Here is a 13,271-nt window from a genome sequence, read left to right on the forward strand (position 1 = left end):
CTTAGCAGCTGTTGCTTGGGAGTCTGAAGGCCACTGGATGTAAAAACAGTTATACAAAATTCACTGATAAAATCAAGTCATGAGTATCTATAAAATCACACATATTTGTTTTCTAACAGTAACAGTTACTAAATACAGACAAACATATGCTTGTAAAGTTTTGTGCTTTGCGCCATAAGAACTTCGAATGGACTGCAAAGCCATAGTTTTTCTTTCTAGATATTTGTAAGGAGTAACATTGTGTCTGAACTCAGAGGATACCCTTCAAATTAAACACGCCCAGGATTTATGTTTTATAAGCCAGAACTGTTTCCAAATCCCTGAATGACTTATCATGGGCATTCATTCAGTCAGCAACTTTTGCCAGCGGACAGTTAGTTACCTTATAAATATAAGCACAGTTACGAAATCGCTTACACCAGTTGTATTTAAGATGGGATGAACTGTCTTTTGCATGTGTCCCTCCTCAGTGATTATGCAGATGATAAAAGCTGAAATTTATGAAGCTAAAGCCTGCAACATACCTAATGCTAATAGAATAAGAAGCAATGCCACAGACAAAAATGTACTGAAGAGTCTGTTAATTACTATGAGAATGTTTTGTTCTCATTTTTAATTATTAAATACAAAAATCCTATACTATTTAATCCTCAGGCTTTTTTTTTAAATCCTTAAGTTTTAAAATAAAAATTTTTAGCATACACTAAAATCTAAAAATTATTAGAGTAGTATTTTACCTCATGATCCTGCTCTCTGAAAACTACAAACTCCTGTACCTGCACTATTTAGAATGGAGGCCAAACTTGCCTCTTGAAAAAGTTTAAGTAAATTTGCCATGCTGAAACGGTATTGCAAGGTAAGCGGCAGGATTGTGCTGGCACAGAGGATCTGGGAATCCCTCATGTCAGAAGAGAAGTGCTACTCAATGCTGCTATGACTGCAGATTGCTCCAGAGGCCCTGTCACATTCTACAGGAGAGCACTGGGACACAAAGGAGGTGCTATCTTCTGCCTTTGAACCACTGCTGGTGTCCTCTAGCTCTTGTCCTCTCCTCAAGAGCTAGAGGTGTGCAGCTTGTGTGCAGCTGATGGAATCAGATAGCTCTACAATCAGTACAGAAATCCATGTTCCTTGAATAAACACATTAAATAAACACAAAACACCTGTTAATATTTACCTGCACAAATGCCACTCCCGTCATCAGTATTACTAATGAAAGCCACTGGTATACACCCAATTTCTTGCTCAACATGGACACAGAAAACAATGCTGTAGTAAGAATTTTCAGCTGATACGTAACCTAGAAGAACCCAGAAACAGTTACTACTGCATAACTCACAGGGGTTTTTTGAAACTTACAGAGAAATCCGAATGTACAATACCTGGTATGTGGCTGCATCTAGGTTCGACAATGCTACATACAGCAAGTTATTCTGAAGAGTATAAATTCCTGAAGGAATAGCAAGTTTAAGAGTTTCCATGGGTTTATTAAGGATTTCATCATGTAGCACTCTGTTCAGAGTCCGCAAATTGCACTCTACCAAAAGAAACAATAAAAGAAATAGATACTCACTGAAAGGAGAGGAAGAAAAAAAAAGGAAAAAAAAAGAGATAACAATGTTCTGTTCTTAAAGACTGTTGTCTCATTTTTCCAGCTATCACTGCTATCAAGATTGCAAAATACTACACGTGTCCAACTTTCACAAGCCTCATATATGTTAGAAAAAAGGCTGCTAAGTGTCTTCCTGTACCCTGGAATATCAGAACTAGAACAGTTACTCAGAATACTTTATGCAAAACCTATTGAAACCACATCAATATTTGAGGATGATACACTAAAGAGTATCACCTAAAACATGTCCATACAGAAGCCTACAGAGTAATCAATATTTATGCATATACAGTGATACTTTTAAGCTGTTGAAGATCAAAACTATATGTCAAGGAATCAGACCAATTCCGTATAAAATGTACAAAATAAGAAGTAGAGTAAATCTGAATATACTTTTTTTGAGCTTAAAACTGTGCTTCTTCCTGCAGTAATGAAACAGCTTCCTCCCTTCTGCACCTGTTGTTTATCATAGGCTTTAAAATTATCAATCATGCTTTGGACACACTTAAAGCTTTTCACTTTTTCCTACTTCTACATATGAATTTCTTAAAATGCCGGAACAAACACAAGCTTCAAGCTGTTAGTAGAAAATTTACTCTTGCACTCCTCAGTATTCACATTCTTTAGAGAGAACCCTTTTCAGCAAGCACACAGCATCTTGTACTGTGTGTTGAGGAGTGAAGTACCATTATTGGTATTTGACTATTTTTTATACAAGAATGGAAACACTTTGTTGTGTGCAGCACGTGGCTGCTTTGTAGTTGCCACTACAATAGTGCACATTGAACAGGAAAATCACTTGGTGCAAAATTTGACACTTACTGCTGTCTTTGTAGACCAACAGAACACAGGCCAAAATCTTCAGAAGTTCAGCAATAACTACTGCAGTAGAGGACAAGTACCGAGGTCCTTCTCCTTTTAGTGTCCGAGAATAACGCATGGTCAAGACTAAACTTGTGGTCTGAAAAACCAGGATGCCCAAGGAAAGGTATTTTAAATTGGTAGACATTTCTTCACTTTTTTCTTCCTGAAACAGAAAGAAAACAAAAAAAAAAAACAAAACCCAAACCTAAACCCAGGCTTAAAAGGTAATACTGCAGATAGATGTTTCCCTTGGGAATCAGCATATTTAAAAAAGGTATCCAGGGAGCTCAGCCAAAGGAAAACAACAAACTTAATCTCACATTTAAAAAGAAAAAGGAGATTAACACTTAAAAAATGTTTTTCAAATAGATGATTACAAATGGAGAAACATCAGAATATTAGAAGTGGTAACTAACAGAGAAATTAAGTATTTCGTATCTGCAATACTAATGAAGTAAAACAAGGACTATTAACCGAGAGTTAACTTTTCAGTCAGTAATTTCACAAAAGACATCTCCCAAGTTAAATCAGTTGTGGATTTCTTTATATAGGTGAAGGCTCAGAAGGTATTTTCAAAATGAAAAAGCCCCTCACTGTGGTACTGCAGAACGCCCAGTTGCCCTGCTGCAATGAGCTATTCCCAGAACGAAGGGATCTTATTCTGCCACCTCTTCAAGGCTTTTTAGATTGCAGTCTCTGCCTTGCTGGATGACACAGTGCCAGCACAAGGGAGGGTGAGGGCTGGGCCGATTTAAATGAAAATGCGAGGTGTGCCTGATGCTGACGGAAAAGAAGAGTTGTGGAAAAGCACGGTTGCACAGGAAAACATGGGATGGAGTAGCTGTGAGGAAGATGGCACTAAATCTGTCCTGCTCAGAAAAAAATCAGTTGAATAGAGATGACCAGGTGAATGCACACACTTTCTCAAACTGCACTGACTACCACAAGTCTTATATTAATAAAGCTGTATAACCGTCATCTCTACCCTGAATCTTCACCAAGCCGACATGGTTTTCTTTGCTCTTTGTCATCAATTAAAGCATTAACTTAGTGGAGGAGACTAAAAGAGAAAGCAATTCTCAGTTTGCAAGCACAGTATACTACAAGGAAATAAAATGACGCATCACTACTATTTAGAATAGTATATAATTTTCTGTTATTCTTCATATTAACAATTTCCATACACACAGAAACTAATGCTTCCTAGAAAAAAAACAAACTATTACTGCCTTCACTGCCCACATATTCAAAAACAGAGCACTGTTTTATAATGCCAAAGTAAAACCAAATCCGTTACGAAAAAGTCAACAAATATGTTCTCACATAAAAGAAAATCAGTAACAAGCCAAGACAATGAACGTGGTTCTCACTTTCCGGCGTCTGGAGACGGCAGAAGCAGTGCTTATTGGATGCAGAAGCCAGAGCTGCCCCTATGCATGTTTACACCCACAGGCACACAAGTTTTGACTCATTAACGATCTAGTTTTGTACACACTGCTGGAGGATGTGCAAGCACCTCTAAATATTTGTAGATGAAACTGAAGCTATTTCTTGTTGATTGCATTTCTCTAACTCAAGATGCATTTTGTAACAATTTTCACCACTATTTTTGAGAGATCTGAAAAGCTGTGCTATTTAAATATTTCTGATTTGCCTTCATCTTGTCTCTGAGTATTAACAGATTTTCTCCAGTCAAGTACACAAAGTCAAATTAGTAGCCATACGGCATGCATAAGACACACTGCAGAAATCTGCAAACAAACATGAATTGCCAGTTCCCACAGAGATATAAGGTACATACCTGTATCCTATGCAATAAAATTGTTTGCCTGAAGAATTATATGGCTGTAAATGTATTTGTAATAGCACATTGGCAAAGGAGGAAGAAAAAGATGCCAGGATGCAGGAACCGAGAAAGAAATACACAGGGATTCCTTTAAGGAATCTTAATAGAAGATATTATAAACTATGTTCTCATTTAACTTGCTGATGAAACAAATACTGAAGATGTAACTGCACTGGACAATATAAATTGGACATGAATGTAAAGCATGAAGGAGAAGAAAGCTGCAGACAACAATCAAAATTTGCTAACTTTTTTCACACAGGTTCTGGTGGAATAATCCCTTACCTAGGGATGCCAACTGCGAATTTGCTGATCCCCAACAACAAAACAGAGATCAGGTAGTCAAAGAGGAACATCTTTGAAGAAAAGATTTGCTATAGCTGAGAACAAGGAGGAGAAACAGAAGAACAGTTCCTGAGAAGGGATGAAAAGGGGACATGGAAAGTCAAAGATCGTACTCTCTGGAGAAATACCAGCAGCACAGAGAAGATAGAGGGAGAAAAAGGGAAACTTAAAAAAAAAAAAAAAGCCACTGAGAGAAAATTTAGAACTGAACTTCATAAAAAAGTCTGCCTATGCTACTGAAGAAAATTGAGATCACAAAACACATTTATGTGAGCCAAACTGCACTAACAATTTCTTCCACCTTTTCCATTTATCTAATTTTTGAGGCAACAATCTGGAAATAAAAGGAGTGATACATGGTTAAGAGGAACAACACTAAATTTCATGAAAGCACACTTACAGATAAGTAAGTTTAACTTTTTGGCTTTCAGTTTTCAAAATGCTTCTGAACAAAATACAGATAATGGAAACACACATCTCTACTGAACTTGGACCCAAACTTCTACGTTGTGCCCGTGAAGCGACAAAGTATTTTACAAATTTTCAAAACTCTCAAAGATCAATTCCTTAACCTTCGAAGTAGATAACACTATCAGAAAATAATGTTCATACAAATTTCTTATTGAAATAAACCCATCTATTTACTAAGCAGCTTAAAACGTAATTTTAAAAGTAAATCACTAACACCTTGTTTATGTAGCAAATATTAAAGCATTCAGCATGAAAACACCCCAACAAGTACAACAGCTTAATAAAGCCATCAGCAAAGCCATAAGGAATACATACCACACTATTATCTTGAACTACAGTCTTGTCTTCATTAGTAATCATGATAAAAAAAGGATGTTTCCCTAGATGTGTTTCAAAAAGGTGCCCGTAGCAGGAAATATTTCTTTACCATAACTCACTAAAGCAGTCTCAGAGTTTCCAAATTCACAGAAAATGGACTTTAAGTGTCCAGCGTGACAGCTGAAATAAGGATATTTCTTAAAAGTTGCCCTCTCAGTGGTCAGCAAGACAGGCTTGTAGAGAACAAGTGTATGAAGTTTCATGCTGTACTTAAAACCAGTTGGTTCAAAGAGCAGGAACTACAAAGTCCTGAAACTTCTGTACACCAATAAAATAACCACCCCCTACTGAGCACACGTAATATCTTATCAGCTTTCCTGGTCCTTCTTCTCTTCTCTTAAAGAGCTGCATATCAGTTTATAGAACTTGGTGCAAACTGGGGACTGAATCCAGAAAAGGAGACAAGTACTGAACTGCAACTCTTGAACTGTCTTCAGCTCCAGGTTCACAGCAGGTTTAGATTTACAGACTACTACCAGAGGCGAAACTGCTTTCTTCTAGCCCCCAGTTCCCGCTACCCTCACTGCAAGAGACTGTGCCATCTCTCAGGTACTAAATGACCTATTACACATTGACTGTCTTACACCAATAATGAAATGCAAATTCTCAACACATTTCCTGTCCAGAGATACAACCAGACTTAGATTTCCTACCAGGCTTTGGACAGACTACTTCACACTTTTTAAAAAGCATCTGTTCCAAATATCAGATTTGAGTTTGCTAATTCGAAGACTGGAAGTTGAGTGGTCACATTAACTCTGTGACTTTTGAACTGTGTCCTACACTGAGGGGTGCTAAGTACATGCTGACTGGCACATCTGTTAAGTCAGCGACTGTGCCCATTATTCTTTTATTAGTCTAAGAAAAAAAAAAGGAAAAAAGTAAACGGCTCCTGCATACTTTATTCAGTATACCATGTAGACACACCCTACAGCCAGCAATACCGAAGGCAGGAGGTAAAGGCAGGTTTATATGGAAAGTCAACAGGCAGTAAGCCAAGACAGTACTTGGAACCATGTAATGCTTGACTTTAGCATATGCAGGTGGATAAAATGCACGTGGATACTACATGATGATTTGTTCTCCTTAAAAGAATACAGAAAGAGGACCCTGAAAAGGTTTTACAGAGTCAGGAAACAAAGTAAAACAATCCATAAGGAAGTAATACCTTCAGTTCAAAGTATCATAGTGTGCAAAGTCTGAAAAATACATCTCCAAAGCAAGGAGATTTTTTCGAAGTGGAAAGTCATGTATTTCCATTTAATAATATTCATTGAGACAAAATTAATAAATTTTTGACTTGTGGATTTTAATCTCCTTCAGAAATTTATCCATCATAGGCTAAAATTTCTCATTTTACATTTCTTATTATTCCCTTCTAAAATACTAGTAAATTCTAGTGTTTGTAGATGGTCAAAAGGAACATAATCCATTCGTCTTAATGAACAGTAAACGACTATATATATTTTATTTTCCTCTATTCTGAACATAACTTACTTGTATTAATCAGGGTTTAAGACATGAAAAATAAGCAGAGTACAGGACTTGTCTTAACCTTAAGATCTTTAAAAGATCTGATTGTACAAACTTTTGAGCTTCTCAGCTGCTAAATATCTGCAGTAACAGAACCTCGTGCAAAATTAAGGATTAGTTTATGAATTTATCCTATCGAGTAGGTAGAAGGCCTCAAAATCAGGTAGAATTTCTTTAGTTTGAGGTATCTAAACACTAAAAAAGAGAATTCTAGAAGGAAATGTGACTAATTTATTTTAAATACTTTTTAGTTAAACTCAGAGACTAGAGACTGTCTTGAGACATTTTCCAAAGATGCCTGGAGTTATACTGCACATTATGGAGATCCTTCCAGCAAGCATGGCCCAACACCGTCTGCAAGAACAAAAGAGTGGGGGCAACTCCCCAGACCCAGGCACTCCCAAAATTTCACACAATATATAAGTATATATAAGTAAACAAGTATATTAAGATAACGTGAGCACAGAACTGTTAATGCTTAACTTTGTCTAACACCAAGTATCTAGCTGATTATCATGTTTTTGACTCAATGACATTTTTTACATTTTCACATATTATTTCATAAATAAAAAAGATGATAGTTCATGCACAAATAATCCAAATTTGCTTTATTTGACTGTGCATTTCTCTTGAAAGTTCTTTTAGTATCCCAAACTATTCAATATTCAGCATTATAATTCATTAATTCAGCCTGAATTACTAAGAAAGCTTTTATTACAGTCACTGCAGCTGGCTTACTTTTCATTATATTCATTAAATTTAATTTTCCTTAAATTTCTGAAACTTCAAGAGAATATTAGAGAAAATTTTCAAAAAGAAATCAGCATCCAAAAAACCCCAAGCACCCAACACTATTTCAAGAAGTAGCTAACAACAATAAAAAAAGCAATTAAAACCACATTCTAATATATCACAAAAGGAAAGAGGAGGTTAAATTCACAGATTAAATCGACAGTCCACAGTAAAAGTCATGTGTGCAGTTAGTACCAGGTAACAGATGTGACAGGCTACAGTACAGTCTATGAGCTGCAGTTACTTACCACCTCTCACTGTAAGACACAATTGAAAAGTCACTTAAAATAGGTTCAGGGCACCTATGGTCACAGTGTCTATGAATGAAGGTCCATTTACCACTGACACATCTTTAAAACAATTCCACACAGATAAAATAAGAGGAATATATGACAGAGGGAAGACAAAATCTAGCGCTGTTTTAGGCTCCTGTCCTGCAATCTACACCTGCCTCCCCGGCAGCGCCTAAGGACTGCATGCAGGCACAAAAGCAAAGGCCTTGCCAGGTGATGGCCTAGGGATGCACTCGATCAGAAACAAACGTGTACAGAGGACCAGAAAACACTGAAACGAGGCCTTTCCATCAGGCTGCAGACTTAATGTTTGTATTAATTCTTACCCATCTACCAAAAGATTTGACACAAAAATAATTTCTACTGGCAACTATTTCTTTACTTCTCCCTACTCTGTCACAAGGAAAGTGAAACTAAAAACAAAATACTAAAGAGAAATACTAACTGCTATTACGCTTCCAATCTTCACAGTGATGCTCTTACATGAACTACATTCCTTCCAGTCTAGCTGTGAAATATTTCCACTGTTGATAGTCTATAGCAAAAAGCCACGTTACAGGAGTTATTGCTATTGCCAGCTCATACTCAATTTTATGATGAACAAGTTTAAGATTGCTTAACCAAAGAAAAGGCACTTGCACATTAGTTAAAACCCAAAGCCAAACAGAAGCAGACAACTAGCCTCTGAAAATCGCAAAAGCCAAAGTTTTGTGTGCCAGTACACCAAGTTCTATGACTGTGATCCACCAGCAAATAAGCACAGATCTGGTCTGCCTTACAGAAGGAAAAACAGAGTGGAAAGTAACGCACACTATTTCCAGTGGAACAGGTATGGACACACTTCCTGGGCATTTGCTTTGAAATCTGCAGAGCAGATTAATGAAACAGGATTGTGTTCTTATATTTCTCAAATGAAATGCAAACCCAGGGCTGATGCTACATCTATACAGATACTATAGCCTGTTAGCAACAACGAGGAAAAGCACAACTGGAAACGCAGAGCAAGAGCTAGTTCACAGAATACGAAGAACGTATTTTTCTAAGATTTCCTTCCAGACTTTCGCATATGCTTTGCCCTCTTCCCTGTAACACAAGTCCATTTCTCAGAACAAAGTTCTATTCCATAAATCTTCTTCCTACTGGACTCAATATTGCCTTTTTTTTTTTTCTGACAAAAGTAGTATCTAATACAACAAAGCTCACATATAGAAATAAATGGATGGCAGAAGTCTCATGAATTTCACCAAAGTATTTCTTTCTTCACCTCCCCAGTAGGAAATCTTCCATGTCTGGGTAATACCTTTTTTTTTTAGTAAACATGTTATAAACATTTCTAATAATCTTAAACCTTGAATTTCTCACTTTAAAAGGTCACCTCCTCACACTTGATACAGGTGTCTTCTTCATTGCCTCTCATAAGCTATCTATACTTGTCAGCTGTTCTCCAAATACATGGCACTTTTCAATTAAATCGCTGCAAATCACTTAACCATTCCAAAACTTACCTTGCTCTTTCTTTTGTTCAGTTTGTTACTCGTTCTTCTTGCTGCATACATTATTCTGTGTACTAAGAACACTACAGAAAAAAATAAGCTATGTTTTTCTTAGAGCTTGTATTCTTCTTCAGAAGCCTTATTAAAAGCAAACCCTCTAGCAAAGCTCTATTCTTTCTCTCTTCTGGTAGAAACTAAGCAACAAAGTTTTGTTCACATAAAGGTTTTCTTCAGGCAGTATTTCCACTTTTTCCCTTTACAGTAAAAAGATTCTTAACTAGTGAAAACAATTAAAAACGTCACTGCATTCAAATAATATTTTCATGACAAAGATACCAAGTGCAACACGGCAGAACACCCGTGGACCTTGCACCTGCAACGTCACCCTGCTCCTAGCCACAGCCCTCTGCTTCGGCGTGCTCCTTTGGGCTGGGAGAGTTGCTTTTCTCAGTAGTAGCTGGTATGGGGTGTGTTTTGGATTTGTGCTGGGATCAGTGTTGCTAATTCAGGGATGTTTTAGCTATTGCTGAGCAGATCAAGGCCTCTTCTCAGCCCACTATCGAGGAGGCTGGGGGTGCACAAGGAGCTGGGAGGGGACAGAGCTGGGACCCCTGGCCCCACCTGGCCAAGGGGATATCCCAGACCACATGGCATCATGCCCAGCAGATAAAGCTGGGGAAGGATGAGGAAAAGGGGACAGAGTGATGGTGTTCATCTTTCCAAATAACTGTCACATGTGATGGAGCCCTGCTTTCCGGGCGATGGCTGAACACCTGCCTGCCCAAGGGAAGTGGTGAAGGAATGCCTTGTTTGGTTTTGCTTGCACACACAGCTTTTGCTTTACCATTAAACCATCTTAATCTAAACCTGTGAGTTTTCTCACTTTTGCCCTTCTGATTCCCACCCATCCCACCAGTGAGGAGTGAGTGTGGGGCTTAGTTGGGGTCTGGGGTTAAACTACTACAGTTGGCCTTTTTAAAATCACCCAGATACTCTTGAGCACAGCAGGTGCACTTACGCATAGAACAGTTAGACATTAAATTACTTTTTAGTACTGGCAAGCGCACTAAGAAAAATGTTAAAATGTAACTGATAAAGATCAGCCAATGCTTTCTTCTCAACGGTGCTCCTAAAACCTAGGCTGTTGCCACGGGTACTGGAGGCTGTATCAGTAGTTCACTGGTCTATCACTCAACCAGGAAATTCCACCATTGCCAAGTCTAACAAAGGGAATACAATTGCATATTAATAAATGTCTAACTTTAGACAATGCAATAAAGTGCTTGGGACTCCGGTAAGGTTTTCTTGCAGGCTGACAGAACACCTACCAGATAGAAAAAGTTGGGCACTGTGAATCTGAAATGTGAAAATAGTGGCTAAACACTCTTTAAGCTCACATCATCTTTATCTTTTACACCAAACCCAAGAATCCCAAGATTAGTTTTCTTTTACCTATGAGCATTTGATTCAATGAATATTCAGAGAAATCACATAATGACATACACAGCATTCAAGAAATTCAGGCCCTCACTGAGCTAAACCTAACACCAGCACTACTTGTAAGATGAAGACTTCAACTATGTGCACCGTAGTGCGGTACTTTTATATTGACGTAACAGCCATTAAGCAAAACTCTGCCTGCCAGCACAGAAATTTGATACAACTTGCCTGAACTGCCTCTCTCTTTTTCAAACGGCGTATACACTGCATTCATTGTACAGATCACAGCACAGAAAGATCCTAGTAGTCACATTTAGATTCTGTGAGGTGTTCAGTTCTCGGTTTTAGTTCAAATGCCCATCTTTCCTCAAGCAGCCCAGAGTGCAATGCCATAAACCGGAGCACTGCCCAAATGCAACTCCTGCAGACCTATCAAGCCAAGGAAGGAACTTGATTTAAGGTGCTGAAAGACTGAACATTGTATACAGCTGGGGCTCAGCTATAGCTTACACTTACACTATTGATTAATTACTAATCAAGTCTGGGTGTTCAAGGCAAGATGACCTAGTTTGAGTAACACAAACTAGATACTAGAGTAAAAATAAATCTGTAGATACTTACCACAGAAAGCTAGTGATTACAAATAAAACTACACAGCTGAAAAGCATACTAAGGGGGTATGAATATAAGACAAGAAACTTTGAAAATTCAATGGGAAAATCCTGAACTCCTAAGCAACTTACATTACTATGCTAGATCTTAGAAGATACAGTAATTGGTGAAGAATAAGCCCAGGTGGCAAGCAATTCAAGAATAATAAAGGAGGAATAACTGTGTCTAACAAGTCTATCCCAAAGATCAAGAATGTGTTGCCCTCACTAAAGTGGAACTGTTTTAAACAGACACGTGTGATTTAATTTCCCTAGGTAAACGGTTCAGATGATGTCTGCTTTTTTCTCGTTACTGGAAACAGCAGCACAGCTAGCATAAGGAATTAGGGTGTGTAGGCAGGATTGTTAAAGTCATAGAGTCAGTCCTAACAATACATTCCTTTAAATAAAGGAATATTTTCTACTGCCAGACTTTCCCCAAACCACTATGTTTGCTATGCATTCTACTTCTATAAACCATCATGCATCCCAAACCAATGGATCTTTATCTCCCAGAACTGCCACAAGTTCTCACAATAAGCATGTACAAGGGAGCCATGAGCTAGTTTCTAAGGGAAGAGATTTTTGCTCCCTACATGAGACACTTTTAAGATAAGCTGGACAGGGTGCTGGGCCATCTTGTCTAGACCATGCTTTTGCCAAGAAAGGTTAGACCAGATGATCCTTGAGGTCCCTTCCAAACTGGTATAATGTAAGTCTATGACTGTAGACCAGTTTCACCACAACTATCACTTCCCTCAAACTCACCCTGCAGCCTCCAGAGAAAATTGGTGTTTCCCTTTCTGTTACAAAAGAAAAGCATGCATCACAGTGCCAGGGTCTGGTCTAGCAGGTTTACTATACAGCAACAGCTTTTATGGAGCAAGTCCTGCGTATTAACTTAACACAGAATTGCTGAACAGGTCAGGCTCAACTCGGTCCACCTACAAAGAGTTCAGATGAGTCAAGTGCAGTGCCCATGGAAAAAGGCAACCCACAGACTTTGGGAGAAGCAGTTTGTCACCCAACGTTCACCCTAAAGCGCAGTTTGCGCAAACATTATTCAAAAAAGCAAGGGTTGCCTTAGAGTCCAACCCTCCTGTACAGAGGGCACTGTGGCATCCCGCTATGATGCTCACTCAGTTTTAGCAAGGTTTGTTATGTGTTCTGTATGTCCCGAATAACACATGCCTCTCCTGCAGAAAACAGTCTCAGTCTTCACCCAATCATTCCTTAAAAATATTTTCTCTAGTATCCAAGTCTTCCTTGCTCTGACTAAAAATACAGTTTACAGGATTCAATAAAATGAAACTAAATGGAGTAAATTTTGGTACTTATCTGTTACACAATATGTATCATCTTGTTACGTTCACTATCTCTGCATCTTCTGTTTTTCTGACTTAATCCATGAACTCTGTGCCGCTAGAGCATTTCTCTTTACTAAACCCCGGCAATCAATTGCGATACCATGGCAGTCCTCACACGGCGGGCATTTCTGTTACCTCCGCGCACACACCGCACCCAGCCCAGCGAGCACCCTCCCCGCAGAGCTCC

At 38.4% G+C, this 13,271-nt stretch overlaps 1 protein-coding gene across 2 annotated transcripts in view; it reads right to left on the reverse strand.

Moving 5' to 3' along the window:
* SLC35A3 (solute carrier family 35 (UDP-N-acetylglucosamine (UDP-GlcNAc) transporter), member A3) overlaps window positions 1–9,663 on the reverse strand; it is a 16,518-nt gene extending 6,855 nt beyond the window's left edge. The window contains exons 1-5 of one of the 2 annotated variants that reach the window (XM_009878209.1): window positions 9,640–9,663; window positions 2,435–2,639; window positions 1,383–1,537; window positions 1,178–1,300; window positions 1–33 (exon numbers count right to left, since the gene is read on the reverse strand). The exon at window positions 1–33 is cut by the window's left edge and continues 163 nt beyond it. In XM_009878209.1, the coding sequence (XP_009876511.1) occupies window positions 1–33; window positions 1,178–1,300; window positions 1,383–1,537; window positions 2,435–2,621 (498 nt within the window). In that variant the 5' untranslated portion in view covers window positions 2,622–2,639; window positions 9,640–9,663. Of the gene's footprint in view, window positions 34–1,177; window positions 1,301–1,382; window positions 1,538–2,434; window positions 2,640–9,639 lie in introns of those variants that run through there. The other variant, XM_009878208.1, reaches the window with a different exon arrangement.
* Between the last annotated feature and the right edge of the window lie 3,608 nt (window positions 9,664–13,271).

This window comes from Apaloderma vittatum, unplaced genomic scaffold, assembly GCF_000703405.1.
Source record: "Apaloderma vittatum isolate BGI_N311 unplaced genomic scaffold, ASM70340v1 scaffold29021, whole genome shotgun sequence".
In the NCBI taxonomy this organism is placed as follows: Eukaryota; Metazoa; Chordata; class Aves; order Trogoniformes; family Trogonidae; genus Apaloderma; species Apaloderma vittatum.